The sequence below is a fragment of the Adiantum capillus-veneris genome, chromosome 1, assembly GCF_014529385.1.
Source record: "Adiantum capillus-veneris isolate H3 chromosome 1, ASM1452938v2, whole genome shotgun sequence".
In the NCBI taxonomy this organism is placed as follows: domain Eukaryota; kingdom Viridiplantae; phylum Streptophyta; class Polypodiopsida; order Polypodiales; family Pteridaceae; genus Adiantum; species Adiantum capillus-veneris.
In genome coordinates, this window is record NC_140931.1 from 126,703,367 (window position 1) to 126,721,273 (window position 17,907).

A 17,907-nucleotide genomic window follows, 5' to 3' on the forward strand; every position below is an offset into this window, starting at 1 on the left:
CCTTTTTCTCTTGACCTTTTACAACAAAACCACTTGGTTGACTTACATAAACTTCTTCCTGAAAATCACCATTCAAAAAAGCAGTTTTGATATCCAAGTGATGCACTTTCCAACCATGATGAGCAGCAATTGCAACTAGTGATCTAACTGTGGACGCACGAGAAGTAGGAGCAAAGGTTTCATCATAATCTATGCCTTTCTGTTGCGCATAGCCTTTTGCCACAAGCCTTGCTTTGTACCTGTCAACAGTATATCTTGTTTCCTTTTTACCTTAAAAACCCACTTTGTACCAATAGGATTTTTACCTGTAGGAAAGTCCACTAGATCCCATGTATGATTCTTATGAATAGAATCAATTTCTTGCTGCATATCATCTTTCCACTGAACACACTCTAAAGCTTGTTCAACTCAATCAGGCTCATCTGCATCACAAAGAGTGCTAAAGCAAGCTAAATCTACTTGCTCTCTGCCAAAAGTAGTACCAGCACGTGTTTTTCGTGGCAACGGTGCATCCAACTTGCTATCCTGCAAAGTTTTTTGAACCCATTTAGGCAAGGTTCTTTCTTCCCTGAGAACTTCTTGCTCTTCACGCACAATTTCCTCTACATCATGAGGTGTCACATGCTGATCAAAATATTGTTGATCAAGATTATCAACCTATTGTGATTCTTGATTCTCCACAAAAGAAGGAAGCAAACCTTCAAATACATCATGTGTCTGCATATGAGGTACATCAAAAGAAACCATAGGTTGAGCAGTAGTTTTTGCAAAAATTGCATCACGAATTTCAAAAATCTTGTTTGTAGCAGGATTGTAAAGTCTATAACCTTTACTTCCACTACTGTACCCCACAAATATACATTTGATTGCCTTATCATCAAGCTTCCCACGTAACTGCTGAGGGATGTGAGAATAAGCAAGAAAACCAAAAACACGAAGATAACTGACTGAAGGTTTTCTGTCATACCAAGCTTCATATGGAGTAATGGTCTTCAAGGCACGAGTAGGACACCTGTTCAAAACATGTGCTGCACAGGCAACTGCCTCCATCCATAGCTTATGAGGTAAACTCTTAGCCTTGACATTACATCTAGCTGTCTCCATTAAAGACCTGTTCTTCCTTTCTGCAACACCATTCTGTTGTGGTGTGTATGGCATAGTGCATTGGTGTTTAATGCCTTTCTTTCCCAAAAAATCCTTAAATGCACCTGACATGTATTCACCTCCTCGATCGGTACGAAGAGTCTGTACTTTGCAACTTGTTTCATTTTCAACCATGGCGACATAATGTTGAAAAACTGCAAACACATCTGACTTTGCTTTGAGTGGATACACCCAACAAAACCTGGAAAAGTCATCAATGAAGGTCACAAAATAAAGGATGTTTCCTATAGATGGCGTTCTCATAGGACCACATACATCACTGTGTACAAGCTGCAACTTTCGTGTCCCTCTAACTGAACCATCTTGCGAAAATGCAAATCTGTGCATCTTTCCAAGAACGCAACCTTCACATACATGTCTTGGTGGCATGTCCAATAAAGACAAATTATGCACCATATTATGACGTTTTAAAGTCATCAAATTGCCATAACCAACATGCCCAAATCTAGCATGCCACAACTCAGCATCCTGCATGACCTGAGTCTTTGTTTCTGCAATACATACCTGAATATGCTTTTCATAACGATCTAGCATAAATAGTGCATTTTCCAGCGTACCTATAGTGATAAGAGAATAACCATTCTCTCGATCTCGTACAACACATCTGTCATCCTCAAAAATGACCCGAAGATCATTTTTTGCAAGAGAGGATACAAACAACAAATTCTTCTTGATCCCTGGAACATATAAGACATCTGGCAAGCATAAATCTGAACCATCTGAAATGGTAATCAAAATCTTACCAACGCCTTTGATTGGATAAGAAGCATTATTTGCACATGTCACCTTCTTTCCTGCTGGAGCTGCATCCAATGAACAAAACAAATCCTTCCTTGAAGTAATATGCCTGGATGAACCACTATCAAAGTACCAAATCATTTGTGTCTCGTCAACACTGTAAGCAAAAAAATCTGAATATACTAAGAAAGCATAAGAATCCTGCACAAAGTTTGCAAACTCTTCTTTAGCTGTAGAAGAATCACCAGAAGTTGAAACAACCAAACTTGACTCTTTCTTCTTTTCTTTAGCAATTCTCTTTTTACACTCACTAATGGAGTGACCAGGTTTCTTGCAGTAGTGACATTTACCTTTCTTCTTGGACTTGTCGGAATCACCTTTAGACTTCTCTGAAGACTGTCCTGCACCAGACTTGGAGTGATGAGCACTCTCTTTACCCTTGTTTTTATTCTGTACAACAAGAGCATGATCCATACCATCCACCTGTAAAAACTTGTTCTTACGTGACTGATCCTCCTGCAATAGCAAAGCCACTAACTCTTCAAAATGAAGAGGCTCAGGATTAGCTCGCAAAGACAGAGTCAAAGAAGTCTGAAAAGTCAAATAAGATAGTGGTAGTGAATTGAGTGTTTTGGAAACCAAGACCTTCTCTGGAATCACTTCATCAATGCTAAGCAATTGCTCTTTAAGATCCCTGATTTTTGTAAGATGCTCGATGATATCGTCACCTTCGTCCATCTGTATTTTGTCAAGTTGTTTCTTCAAAAACTCTATTCTGGCAGCATTTCTTCCTCCAAACATAGCTTGCAGAGTGTTCCAAGCATCCTCAGAAGTTCTGCAAGATCTGATATGTGGTGTGATTGTTCTCTTTATGGTTAAGGCAATCACAGCCATAGCTTGTGCATCTTTAGTATCCCATCTCTTTTGCTCTGGAGTGACTTGTGAGGGTCCTGCACCACAGCTGCACCACGACCAGGCGTAGCAGGTGCAATGCTACCTGGACGAACTTCATCTCCAGATACATAATCCCACAATCCTTTACCAACCAAAACATTTTTGGCCATAAAAGACCAAAGAGAATAGTTGGTACCATCCAATTTGTCTTCGGATGTAAACGCACCAAAAATCTCTTTCTCCGTAGATTGAGCCATACTGTGGATGCACACAAGAGAGCAAAGGAACCTCCAAGAGATTCACAAATCTTCTCTCCAATCCAAGGAAAACTCTACACAAAATCTCAGCACAAAGCTACGACAAGCTGCTTCCCAAAAGAACTGTTTACCTGAAGAAAATCTGTAAAAAAGCACACCCTCTTGATCTAAACGTCTCCGAAAAGTAACTTCTGCTACGCTGCTCAGAACAAAATTCTGAGGGCTCGAACGGCTTCAAAAGGGGGGTAAATCCATAGGTCGCCTGCTCAGAATACTCCCGGAACGTCGAGGATGCTCCCACGAGCAAATTTTCCGAAAACTGCCTGAAAATTGCGATTGCGCGCGCGGATGCGAAAACGCAAGTAGAGGCTCTGGAAATCACCTTGCTCTGATACCAATTGTTGAAGATGATGAAACAAGAAACAGAAGGAAGATAGCAACTCAGAGTAGGAAGAAGATGGAGAAGGAGAAGACACAGAGCTTGTGTACGAGATCTCTGTAGTCTATCTCTCTGTATTAAAATAATAGAGTATATACAAACTCAGAGCTACAAAGCTTATATGAAACCCTAAGAGATAAGGTGTCCTTTCACACCAGATGTCCAAGGGGAAAAACCCAGTGGGAGAAAAGTGCCCCTGGTGAAGCGCGTATACACACTAACACTACTACATGTCTACATTTTCCACCAATTCATGTACTTGCCTCATGATCTCCTCTTGTTGAGCTTGTGAAACTCAGTAAGGAGGTTTATTAGGCGGTGAGCTTCCTAGTAGAAGCTCTATTGCATGGTCATTATCCCCTCGTTTTGGAGGTAGCTCACTAGTGATGTCATCAATGAAAACATCTTGGAATCCATTGAGGAAATTAGACACCTCCAATTCCTCTTGATTCCCTTTTTTGCTACCTGTGAAAACATTAGAATCATTTAAAGATTCTCTAACAAAAATCATATATGCAAAAAGAGAGCTTTTCATTGACTTATCAAAAGCAAGCGTATTTACGAGGAATATGGTGTTCCCCAACTCATTAGCATCTATGTACATGCTCTTTTCCCTGTAGGTGAAGTAGATTCTCCTTTCAGGGAACTTCATGTTGGCAGACATGCGGTTGAACCATGCTGTCCCAACGATAACATCCTCATGTTTGAGAGGGGAGATAAACAAATCCTCTTTGTCTACATAGCTTTGGACAAAGCCTCAATTTTCCAATTAAGGGAGTAACTGAGATGTCTTATCCCTTGATAGCTCCATCAGCTTTCAATGCATCTCCCATCTCGTGGGCTTGTATGCCTAGCTTGGTGGTCAACTCCGTGGATATAAAGTTGTGAGTTGAACCAGGGTCAAACACATTAAAGGCATCATGCTCTTGCATGTTTTTCCAAGCATAGGAAATGAGAAATCCTTGGTAGCATCCTCTTTTGGAGCTTCAACCATAGAGGCTCTAGGCGGCTTATTGCACATTTTGCCTATCGCTCTAGCACGATAGGCCTGTCTTTGCTCCCCGCACTTGAAGCACCGGTTGTCTTTGCGATAACGCTCTAGCTCCTCGGGAGAAAGTTGATTCTTGCCTTTGTAGACTCCTTTCTCCTTAGATTTATTGTTGTTGATAGATTTGCCTTGGCAAGAATTTTGAGCATTGTTCTTCCCCTTTGCTTCATTTTGATCTTTGTTTTCCATGGGCTTGGCATTCCTTTTAGCCCCTTGTTGGAAATTGATCCACGAAGCAACCATAGTGTGGTGGATTACTTTCATGATAGAACCAGGCCATTGGGAGTTGACATACTTGGCCATTTCTTCAGGTAATACCGCATATAATTGTTGTTTTTTCTCGGTGAAGTTTATTTTTTGAAAGATAGTAGCCTTGATATGTAAATTCCAAAACTTGTCCACACATTTGTGGATAGACTCGTTGGAGAGAAGCTTCAAACTTTGCCATTTGGTAAGTACTTTGTCCTTTGCATCACTTGCAAGGAATTGCTTCATGATGGAAACTTGTAGAGTTTTGCATGTCTTTGGGGCTTTGCCATTGCCATGAAGGCTAGCCCACCATTGACGAGAAAATTTCTAGAAGTGCATAGCTACATGGTGTAGCTTGGAGGACTTTGTCAAGCCCTCGTCTCCAAAGGCCGCATCAAATTGCTGGATCAAGGCCAATACTTTGTCAGTGGCACCAAAGGTGCCATCATAGGTAAGAAAATAGATACTCTTTCCTCCCTCTTTGAACTTCTTGAGCTTTTGGGATCTTCACCATGCAGGGTAAGATTTGCGATGTCCTCCCCTCTTGTATTCTCTAGGAGAATAGCTATTGCTTTCGTCAAAAGAGGAGGAAGGTGAAGAAGAAGGAGAAGAGGGTGACCTCTTTCTTACCTTTTTCTTCCTTTGTTTCCTCTCTTGCCTTTCGGAGTGACGAGGAGAAGAACTATGGGTTGACTGTTTCCTCTTGGAGGGAGTTGGCAACCGTTTAGACCGCCGTCTTCATGGAGCCACATATTTAGAGGAACTTAGTAATTCACTTCTTTCTCGTTCTTTGGATTCCTCCTTTCTTATGGAAGAGAGTCTTCTTTTGGGAGTCTCATCAAGAGGCCTCCTAAACTCTCTCTCCTCTTAGAGAGGAAAGGAAATCCCATAAGCACGAAGTTGTTAACTTCGGCTTGCAAAGAGGGGTTGCTCATAGCTTATTGCAACCTAATAACAAGATAATCAACAAACATGGGGTCATCATCATTAGCACCTTCATGTGCAAAATCAAAGTTGTCAATATTCATTCTACTCTCTTGGTTATTGTTAGCCATGCTAATTAAACTTATGTATAGGTTACTTTGTGCTTTGGTACCCTCAAAAACCTTAGTCGTCGCTACTCTTCTTTACGTTTTAAAAGTAGTTTTCAAGCAGCCACACCCATGGTTTAGACACTGTTAATTGCAAAGACTAGTAGAGAGGATCTAACATTGCTCGATTGATTATGGTTCTTGTTGAGCTTGCTAGTAGCTCATTAATGCTTAAGCCAAAGGCAAGCCCCAAGACACCCCATTATTAAGACTATAGTTCCCAATGGTGTACCTCAAACTAAGTCCTTTTCAACCAAGATAATAGATCCTTGTCCCACTTACCCTATTGCAATGAACACCTTTCATGGAAAACTTAAGGACCTCTCTTCTTAAACAAGAAAAGAGAAACCAATAGCTCTGATACCAATGTAATGGAAATGGCCTATGAACTTTGAGAATAGCAGAATTAAGAGAATTAGAGTGAGCATTTTATGAGACTACTTTGAGAACATAGAGGGTGAATTTAATTAGGGGTAGCAACATAAGCATTATACTTAATTAACTTGGCATGAACAATACTTTTGCAAGAGAGAGAATCAGAGAACTTGACAACAGTTGAGGACCGGATTTATGTGGAGCCGGTCCCCCCTCCAATAGGCTTTTGTATTATAGATTCTCCCATAAAGATAGACTTGGTACGATACAATCTTCATGTTCCTTGTGATCTTGGTGATGCTATGAAGATGGAAAGCTTCATGCATCACGAGCATATCATAAACTTTGTAAAAGCATTAACCATCCCCGGCCTCAATCCCAAGGCTTCAAACACCTTCAAAGGTGGAGAGAGCTAGCGGGGAAGGAGGGTAGGGAAGAGGAAGAACAAATCATTTATAGGAGAAAGAAATAGTTCCTCACTTATCATCACTCTTCTTGCTTAGAATAGCATAATAGCATAGTAATGAAGATGGAGAATATGGCAAGCTTAAGAATTGAAGCATGGATCTTGGTTGGATTTGCATTCCATAGCCAAGAGTGTTGGTATAGGCTCTCAAATTCTCAACAATCTTGGAGAAGGAGATGGAGTTCTTGCACTTTCACCAAGTGAGAATGTGTGAAAAATGAGTGTGTGAGATGGTGTATACCCCCAAGAACCCCCCTTGCTTGCTTTGGGCGACCCCTCCTTGTAGCTCAAGCTTGAAGCTCATTGGATCCCTCTAAGCCTAGCCAATCACATGCACAATGCATTTCAAGCAACATGGGTAGTTTTTGGACAAGTGTCCTCCTTACCCCTGTGAGAGAGAGAGAGAGAGAGAGAGAGAGAGAGAGAATTCAACAAATATCTAGATATTTGTTGAATTGAACTAGAAGCTCATTGGATCCCTCTTTAAGCCAGCCAATAGGATTCAAGCACACCATGTGGCTAAGCATAGGGAGAGATGGACATGTGTCCATGTGCCGCTTGAGAAAGGGGGTGCCCTATGGGTGAGTGGGAGGTTAAGTCAAAGATTCCCCTAACTTTGGGACTTTCCTCCTCCTTTGTAGGGTCTCTTTTAGACTCAATCCTCTGAAGCACCTTACCCTCCCATGCATGGGAAGCTTCTCAAGCACCTTACTCATTAAGCATGACAAGCACCTCAAGCACCTTAGTCAGCCAGCACCTCAAGCACCTTAGTCCGGGTTTCCACGTCAAGCACATCCCTAGCTTGCCTAACATCTAATGACTTTTAACACTAACCTTTGGAGGTCTTTAATGAAGCTAACCCTAAGGTCTTTAAGCTCCACTAGATGCATGTTTCTCTTTGATAGACTATCTCCTTTTGGACCCCTATTGAGATGTAACCATCTCTCCTCTTGTTCCCCTACTGAGATAAGTATAGAAGCACTTATTACACATTGCTCTTTGGTAGACAATCTCCTTTTGGACCCCTATTGAGATGTAACCATCTTTCCTCTTGGTCCCCTGTTGAGATAAGCCTAGAAGCACTTATTACATGTTTCTCTTTGACAGACAATCTTCTTTTGGACCCCTATTGAGATGCAACCATCTCTCCTTTTGATCCCCTATTGAGATAGGTCTAGAAGCACATGTCTCTATTCTAACTCTTGTTCCAATTTATTCTCCCAGATTAAATGATCATTTTAATATGAGAAAATCATTTGGGATAGCTAGATATTATATTTTATGACATGGGATATGCCCAAAAAGGACAACTCTGGGTTGTTTTCAGCTGATGCAAAGAGATGGCGCATCTCTCTAGATGTAATGACCGATGCTTGCATTTTGAAGGCATGTGGCACTATGCAAGATGCTCATTGCAGGATTTTCCCAACAGAGGCCGACATGGCCAGGAAGGTTTGGGCTATTTTCAATGTATGATAAGAGAGGGCATCTCTCCATTTGCAATCATCTACGCTTTTGTGCTTGACACTACCTTCATCGGCTAGTTGACATGTATGCCAAAATGTGGCCATTGAGAGAGGGGTGCGCCAGACCTTTGAGACAATGCAATATAGAGATGGCACATGAGAGAAGTAATGAGAAGCTTAAACATTTTTCTAATGTCTCGAAGAGAATTATGGCTGTGGAGGATGAGAAGGTGCTTGTCATACTACCTCGTGTAGCAACCTTAAGGGCAAGGTTTAGAGATACAATGAAGTGGATGAAGTCTCAGAGTGCGATGGATCGGCGATTTGTGGCTGGGGATTCTGTGGTTCCTAGTGTCTAGTACTATGTTCCTCCTGATGTAGATGCACTTGTGGAGGACCTGAAGCTGCAGGGAAAATATTGCGTTTGTTGTCGCTCCAGCCAAAACGGAAATAACAATTCTGTCATGGATGGCAAGGAGAGGCTAAGCATTGAGTCAGATGCTTGCATCGTATACTTGGGTAGCCTCATTAGTGCTAAAGTAAGCTAGGATATATCCAAACTTTGGGAGTACTTTTGGGACATCCTTCATGCTGTATGTCCTTACGTCTTTAGTGGTAGGAGACAGTTACAGAAAATTTGCAGTTAAGTGCTATTCATGACACTATATATTTGCCAAGGAAAAACTGACTCTGTCACAATTGTCCTCAATGAAGCAAATGCCCTACCGAATTTGTCTCCTACCTGTATTGATGAGTTCTTCCATGATAAGGATGATGAAATATGTGGGCGACAAGTACATCTTCTATGGATTTCTATTAGTTGGAACAAAGGCTTTGTGTGACCTTATTGAAGCACAATATGACAAGCGAGTCAAGGATGCACTATGGAGGGGGTGGGACTACCAGCCAGGATCGATTCCTACCAAGTTTCCATTGCTCGCTAGCCAAATCACACGGCCTACAACGCATGAACTAGAGGCTTATTTTTAATAACGACCTCATCCATTCTTGTGATATTATTGTTGAAAATCAACTTACATCATGACGACAAATCACGATGCAAAGGCGACGATGGGTCGAAAGATTTTGAAGGTCATCACAAAGCTAGAAGGAGGATCAGAATCATCATACGACTCCATCATGCGATGCAGGTAGTACGTGAACCTGTTGCGAGGTAGTTCACATCGGCCTACTTTGAAGTGCTTTTGCTGGTTCACCTATGCAAACATTGGGTGGGTGCATTGACAGTCACTTGCATTACAATTGCCACCGTCGATTACTCGCTGCTGCCCCTTGCTGCATCACCGATATTGCTCTTGCCTCTTTCCAGTTTTCTCTTCGCTGTACGCCACATGACTTCCAGCCCCGCTGACAAACTCCCTAGTACCCCACTTAAGCCCTTCACTCTTGGTGCTCATGTCTAGCTAGTGGTTCTATCAGCTCCCTTTGTTGCCATGGTAGCAATTTCTATTCACCAATTGTTCCACCGTCTGTTTGTTAGCAATCTTGAACTTGCTAACTAGATGATTCTTGGCCACATAATTTGGACAAGCCCAACTATTGATTGATACCAATCACCTCCTCGGTAGCAGTTTTATGCTTCAAAAGCAAACAATTTTTCAAAAGTAGACAACTATGATTCCCACATCACAAAGGTCAAATATCCCCGTAGCAAAGCCAGGCCCTCAACATCTTGGAAACTTCCCGCACCAGCGATTGTCCAAGCCTCTCGGATGATGACCTCCAACCATATGCAAACTCCCCCAACCATGGCGTAGAATTGCCCCGCCTAGTGCAAGGGGGGCTATGGAACGAGCTTTTGTCGAACGTCACACAAGCTTGCTACATGGTCACAGCGAGAGAAATCTATCATGGATTCTCTATAAAATTTGGGTTTTGGACAATACTTTTGCAGGAGTTGCAACACCTATATAACTTGAAAGAAGAGGAACAACACATAAGCAATGGTGATGCTAGTCGACATGATAGTAAAAGTAAAAGTGACAATCGACACGAGGATAGAAGTCATAGAAGAGATGCTGAGAATGGCTCCTATGCATCTCCTTGTCCAATTTAGAGCATGGAGATTGCAAGATATGCCCAAAATGGTTGAGACAAAGCAACCTAGGAAACAACAGCCTTGGCCTGTTTTTCTAAAAACAATAACGTATTCTTACGGGTTGAATACTTTTGTCATTCGGCGTTATAAAAACAAATCCAGATCCAACACGATAAGCACAAAGCAAGAACCCCTTGCTCTACAACCAGATGGTATACATTTATTCAAGACGCCGATGACTAAAGATCGGGCTAGACATGATCGACATGACAGAAGTATAAAAGACAATGAAACCATGACAAAGAGGATGATATTTACTCTGTTGGCTTTAAATAGTATTGTCTAATGAGCCGTGACACTTCTCCATGCTGCCCACTTCTTCGATGTCAAATATTGAGTGTCATCGTTTAAAATTCCATCTTTTGCTTTTGCCTCCTTAGATACCAATAGACAAAATTTGAATGACCATCATGTTTTGAACCACTCTCATGTCTAGCTTAGTTCAATGGCTTTTAGCGGAATACAAATTTAGTATTTCTTTAAATAGTGCGAGTTTTTTATTTAAAAAATATAGCGTACATTGGAAACAACAAAATGAGACATCCCTCATCTTAATATTCATTGCAGCCTGTTGATTAAGCCATTCTACTGTAACAATTGTGCCAGAAGTTATGAACTGAGAACTCATCACTACAGTTAACCCTACACTGTCTATAACATAAATTTTTCAGCACCTCTCTTTAAGTTTAATCTATCTCTTGGATCTTTTGTATTTGTATCAACGTGTGTTTTGTGTCTGACAGAGAAGACAAATATTCACAACAGTGGACGTTTTGACTGCACAACCATGACTCCAACTTGACAACACTATAAGGTCCATTATTTGTATCCAATTTTCCAAGTCTATACGTTTGCTTGGCGCAACACATAAATGCTATGAGGCACGGCACGACTTCCGTTTTTTATAATTTCTGGAGAGACCACAGTGCCAACTCTCCACAATACTTTTGTATGGCATTTTTGCATGAGGTGTACTTTATTCACTTTGCGCCTGACTGCAAGATGAAATGTTTAACTATTCACATTGCTTTTATGTAGCTTGATTCAAACATTGTCCTCCGACTTGCACAATTGGACGACACCGTCACACATTATCAGGTCGGTACTGCATTTCTAAATTTTTTATAGCCTGTTGATGCTTTTCGTATTTTTTGAGTTTGTCAAAGCTTCCTTAAGTTTAGTTTAGCCACATCTTAGAACACGTAACTCTCTCTCTCTCTCTCTCTCTCTCTCTCTCTCTCTCTCTCTCTCTCTCTCTCTCATGTTTTATGAGAAATAAAGAAAAAATGACTACGCTTGATTGAGAATAAGATGAGTGTCTCAAATATGGTTCCACAGTCTAGAGACTAAATGGTCGATATTACTAGGCTGAATGGTGTAATCTGCAAACAACTACCAAAGTAGATTAAGGACTAGGTTAAGTTGTAATCCTTTTGCTCGACCCAATTACCCTTTTTAGTAGCCCTTTGTTGTATAGGGAGCGCTATGGGACACAACTTGCTTCTTCCCAAAGCTCATCAAGTCCCACACAGAGCTATTATTGATGCCTATTAATTTGTTCTACTCATATGTATCATGCTCGTGTTTCACACAAGACCCGAGGCAAAAGCAATCCTTGGCACTAGTGACACCCATATTAAATGCAGGGTGTAGTAATGGGATCAATGGTCGGGGTTGGGGGACGGGATCTCGAGACGCACTAAACTTGGCCAGCGGGGAAAACGAGATGCGTCGTAAAAAATCAAGGCGTATTTAACATGGTCAGCGGGAAAAACGAGGCGCGGCGGGGCGATTTGAACCCGAGACCTGGCCGTCCAAGTTTAGGCTCACATAGGTTAACCAGCTCACCCGCGCATGCATTGTGTACCCACAACCGTTTTTACAACATTATATTATAGCTTAACATGCATTATCCAAGCTATTCAGGTTTACTGCGTGTCCAAGTTTAGTTTTTGATTAGATTTTTGCGGCTGCTATCTTTTCGATTTTTGTGCGTGAGCTTCTCCGCCTTTGATCCGCCTTTGATCCCATTGCCTCCTCCTCTTAAATATGGGTGCTACAGTCTACTTAATCCTTAAGGAAAAGCAAATCGCAAGCAACGAACCGAGTAACCAGCTACGCTCCAAGATTATGTACGGCAAAGGCCCAAAAGCAAGACTAGCTATATATACGGTTGGATTCACAAGGCGAGGCGGCAAATAGGCATCAACCAATAACTTTCGGCCAGCTAGAGTTCCTGTTCAGACGGGGCGGTGGAAGACTTGAAAATCTGCTCCACGTCACGGCAAAGGAACCTGATTTTTCTTCCGCCACCCCTGTGTGATCTCCCCCCCCCCCCCCCCTCCTCTCCCTCGTGAACACCTGCTCGGTGGAAGCTCCCTTCTCTCCCACCTTCCGCCTGGAAGACTGCATGATTTTGGCTTTCTTCCACCGGCATCGTCTGAACCCAGCCTATATATATAGAGACAGAGACAGGATTTTTTTTGGTCTGCAGCAATGGCTTCTCTGCTTCGCGCGGCGAAGCGACTTGGCCGGCCGTTCTTCAACAGGAGCGAGGAGATGCGTGGTCTCGAACGGATGCTCACAGGAGGTGATGGCAAGCTTGTGCTCGTGACAGGGCCGTGCAATTCCGGTAAGTCCGCCCTCTTGCAGCAGTTCATGGACTGGCAAGTGGAGCATGAGAGAGGCCACCCTATCCTTGTTGACATGCGGTCTGGGCAGTACAGCACTGCCAGCAGCTTTGCGTCAGAGCTCAAAGCGCAATCGACATCAGTGTTTTTGCCTGCCGCTTCTGCTGTCTTGTCCAGGCTCCCTGTGCAAAATGTAGCAAATGAAGCTTTGAAGGGGCTTGTAGATGGATTGAAGGCCCACATGGACGCTGTGGAGAACGCCACACAGACAGATATGATGGAGCTTCTTAAGGCCCTGGAAGGGCTTTTTCTTAATTGGGCTGCTATTGCGAGAAGATACGCCCACAGCAGGGAGGCAACATATCCAACAATGGTAATAGATGAGGCTAACATGCTTCATCAATAGGAACAACAGCACTTGTGGGCCTTCATGAATTGGCTCATCATGATCACAAAGCAGATGGGAGTAGCAAATGTCATTCTATGCTCTTCAGAGGACTGCTTCCGTTTCTGGATGAATACACAACTTGGGGATGATAGATATCTGGTGGGAATAGTGGGAGACTTGACAGAGGAGGAGGCCCTCGAGTTCTTCAAGCAGCAACTCTTATTGGATCGGCCAAGCAAGTTTGCACAATCCTACAAGGTGCCCGACCATTTGTGGAAGGAGATCTATGCCTTTTTGGGCGGAAGGATGAACTCGCTGAAGCTTTTGGCCAGTGAACTTGCATGGGATCTGGATGACGAGAATGAGATGGTGTCAATGTGGCAGCGGTTCAAACATCCATGGTGGACAAAGGCGCTTGGGCTAGGGAAGGAGTCTTGAGTGTAGATTCTCTGCTTCAACGCAAGGTTATCAGCAAGAAGGCCATTTACAGCCTAATTCAACATAATTTCTTGCACTACGGTGATGTTGGCTGTTGGGGCGGAAGGGATCTAATGTGGTACACTGGAGAATACCCTGTAGTGATGCCCACTTCCAGATCCAGATTCCGTGCGGTACAATTAGTTGTTGAGGGACTCAAAAAGCCTTGATCTAGTTTTCAGTTCTCTTTCTCTTTTAACCAGAACAAAGAAAGGTGTTCTTGTCTGTGCTAGCTTAGGTAGGATGCAGTGTTGCATACATACATGAGTACATAACAACCACCCTCCAATATGACACGCAGGGGCAATTTTGGCCCTCATGGCCTGGAATACCCCATTTATCTGCATTGTACTTTTGTTGGAGCACACTGTGCTAGCTAAGGTAGGATGGCAGTGTCATAATACATGGTCTAACAACACATTACAAGCTTTTGGATGGCCATACTATCGCTTACTTTTGTTGGAGCACAGGTGCTCCATCCTCAAAATCAGGGGTACAGGATGTGTGAGTGTCATGTAAGGGGTTCTCATGGCTCTAAGCATTGGTACAAACATTACAAGCCTTTGATTGGATAAGGTCCATACTATGCGGGGCTCTATTTACACAAAAAGTGTGTGTTTTAACTCGAACGTGAGCTAATTGTGCATGGTTGGACACAAGGAGACTTGGAGATGTTATACTAGTTAAAAATCAATGATGCATTTGATCTTGATCGATGTTCGGCCTTGTTAGCTCCGTTATTTAAGCCTTGTGATTGAAAATTATGTTTTGCGTTTGACCGCAACAATAGGTTTCAAGATTGGTCAAATCTTGTTCAAGGTTTGGATTATTATGTGATAATACTCTGTAAGAATATAGGTTCAAAAACTGGACCGTTTGGTTGGCACCATCTCTTCAACTTTGATGCCCAATTTGACAGCCAACTCTAGCGAGATAAAGCTTGCTTTAGCACCTGGATCAAAGAAAATGAGTGTTGTCTAATCCCTAACTTTACTGCACACTCTGCATAATTCACTAGGAGCTCAGCTTGGCTTATCACCCACCATGACTGGCACTAAACTTGCCATGGGTTTGGGCTTTCTTCCCTTTCTTGTCCTCTTTGTCCTCCGAGTCAACTGGCCTCTTTCTCTATGGACATTTTGCAGCAAAATGTCCAGGCTTCTTGCATGTAAAGCATTTGTTCTTAGCCATCAAAACCTTCTCCTCTTCCAATGACTTGCGCACAAAAGGCTTCCTTTTCTATTTCTTAACCTGTACTCCATACATCTCGGCTGAGTCCTCAGCTTTCCCTGCTCTTTTTGACCCTTGGGATTTTTCAGGAGTCTTTGGTGAATTTTTCTTGGATTGGCCCCCTTTCACGTTGCCCTAGAATCCACTGTCTTCTCCCTTCAACAAAGCATTTCTAATGTTGGCAACCTCCATAAGCTAAGTAAGGGTGGCCACTATGTTCTTTGTACTCCTCTAAGCTTTTTCAAGAAGCCGCATTCAGTTGGTGCCAATCCGTCATGACATCGGCTTCAAATTCATTTGACAGCCATGCACATGCAATATTTGCTTGGAGTAAACTCATTTGGCGGGTGCATGTCCTTGCATCAACAATGTTGTCCACCATGAATGCGCATTTCCTTTCAAGAAAGTGGCAGCTTTCGTGTTCTTGGAGGCCTCTGTAAAATTTCCCCCTACGTAAGCCGTATCAAATTGTCGGATGAAAGTAAGAGCCTTCGTCTTGTCCTCGAAACCACTAAAGGTATCAAACTTCATAGCTACACCACCTTCCTTGTATGGTTTCATCTTTTCTAGTAGTCCCAAATTATAATAGGGAATTGTCTGCAACAAGGATACCATGGTGGGGATCATCTGTGCCCCTTGGCCGTTGGTAAAAAAACCGGCCATACCAAAAGCAGCCTACGGTACCCCAAACTGGTGGTGATTGCACTGAAATCCTTGTTGGATGCCAACTTACCATACATGGGGTTTGGCATCATGCCTTGCATACCCCAAAGACTATTCCTGGCACATGGAACACGGATGCACCCCCAAAATACCCAAGATGTACCGTGGGTGGTGGAAAACCTGCTGCACAACTTGAAAATTAGTTCCTTGTCCATATAATGCAACATTTGGACTCTAAAAGGTGGCTGGCTGGACTGGTATAGCCTGTGGAATAGGCGTCATTGCGACCTGTTCATGGACGAAAGGGATTTGAGCCCCAACTGGCTCCACAACATGCGAGTGCTCCTTACCCTGTATTAGGAGCCTAGGCTTGAGTCTCAATGGGCTAGCTAAGTTCCCTTGCCTTTTCAGATTGTGCATGTGGAAGGTAAGAAGAATGTTGTGGTTGATGAGCTGTCAAGAAAGCCACAAAATTTAGATGTATCAATTCCTTATCATCATGAGCTTGATAGCATGAAGGAACAATATGCGATCGATGAAGATTTTGCAAGGATCTTTGAGTAGTTGCAAGATAGGCAACACCAAGAGCACTACCTCCTCAAGGATGGTTTCATGATGATGCATGGCAAACTATGTGTCACTAGACCCTCGCAACGTGAGGTTATGATAGAAAGTCACGTCCCACCATATGCAGGGCATCGTGGTATAGATGCGACAATGAAAGCGGCCGAGACATTCTTTTATTGGTCTACTTTGAGGAGAGAAGTGGGTGCCTTTGTGCGAGTATGCATGATTTGCCAAAGGGTCAAGTTTGACAGGAAAAAGACGTCAGAGTTGTTACAACCACTACCTATTCCAGATAAGCCATGGGAAAGTATAGCTATGGATTTTATCTTGATCTTCCAAGAACATCGACAAGGAATGATGGTATATGGACCATCATTTGTAGGTTCAACTCATTCTATCCATGTCAACAAGAAGTAGATAAAATATGATCAGATGGCATGGTTGTTTATGTGCAATGTGTTTAAATACCATGGTATGCCACAATATATTGTTAGTGATCGTGATCCTCGCATGACAAGTTTGTTTTGGAGAGGCCGGTTCAAAAACATGGGCACTACGCTCAAGTTTTCATCCTCACTTCATCTACAAACGGATGGACACTCAGAAGAGGCTAATTCTACTGTCTTAGATCTGCTGAAATACTATGTGTCAGACAATAAGGGCAAGTGGGAATAGTATCTAACCATGCTTGAGTATGCGTACAACAATACATTACATTCGTCAACAAGCAAGGCACCTTTTGAAATTGTTGAGGGTGGCAAAAAGGTTCCTCCCATTTTGCACACAAAGGACAATTTTTTTGAAGTAGATCGATATGTTGAGAGTATGGATGAAATGTACAATTAAGAAAATTAAGCGTGTCTTGGGCAAAGAAGAAAACGGATGCTGATCATCACCAACGTTGTCCTGCCGCTCCGCTTCCATGATGGGAAAAAGAGCAAAGAAATGCTAGCTTCTTTGAAGCCTACACATTTATTGAGCAGTAATCAGGGCTTGTTAACAAGCCAAGTTTAATGCTTAATGTATGCCAGATGCGGCTCTTGAAGAGGCAAGAACTTATGTTTTTAATCCTAAAAGTGGGTTTGTCCAAGGTGACTAAAACTGGGAGTTTATGGTATAAAACTGTAGTGCTTGAATTTCTCTATCGGCCCGTCTTTACGGCTCGTCGATTGGAGCTACGATGGAAAAGTTATGGCAGTTGAAGTTTAAGTTGATGCAGATCCGTACCGGATTGGTCAATTGCAGCTAAGGGGACAAAAATGAAGTGGATGCATGGGCCTGAAGTGATCACTTTGTGGAGCACCTAGGTCTTTTCAAACTAGTGATCGGAGTTACGATCACTAGTTTCGTGCTAGTCCGGTCGCCTCGATCAGTGTGCCATCTGGGAATTTTATAGCCTTAGCAGGGTTTGTACGCATTCTATGCAGTTTGAGAAGTCTAAAGGAATTAACGGCTCACCAGATCAAGTTCGGGTTCATTAGATAATATGGCTTGAACCTAGTTAAAGCCAATGGCAATGGCCGCCCAAGTTAAAGCCCATGGGATGGCCGCCCACTTGATTAAATGAAAATGGGATGTGAACAGGAAAAGAAAAACGAGGGTATGGCGTGCAGGGATGAGCAGGGCGCACAGAGGAAGAAAGGGAT

At 42.7% G+C, this 17,907-nt stretch overlaps 1 protein-coding gene across 1 annotated transcript; it reads left to right on the top strand.

Moving 5' to 3' along the window:
- Positions 1-12,620: 12,620 nt before the first annotated feature.
- On the top strand, positions 12,621-13,736 carry LOC147465523 (uncharacterized). Its single transcript, XM_086511801.1, has one exon. The coding sequence runs from the start codon at positions 12,803-12,805 to the stop codon at positions 13,340-13,342; it is 540 nt and encodes a 179-aa protein (XP_086367927.1). The 5' UTR covers positions 12,621-12,802; the 3' UTR covers positions 13,343-13,736.
- The last annotated feature ends 4,171 nt before the right edge of the window (positions 13,737-17,907 follow it).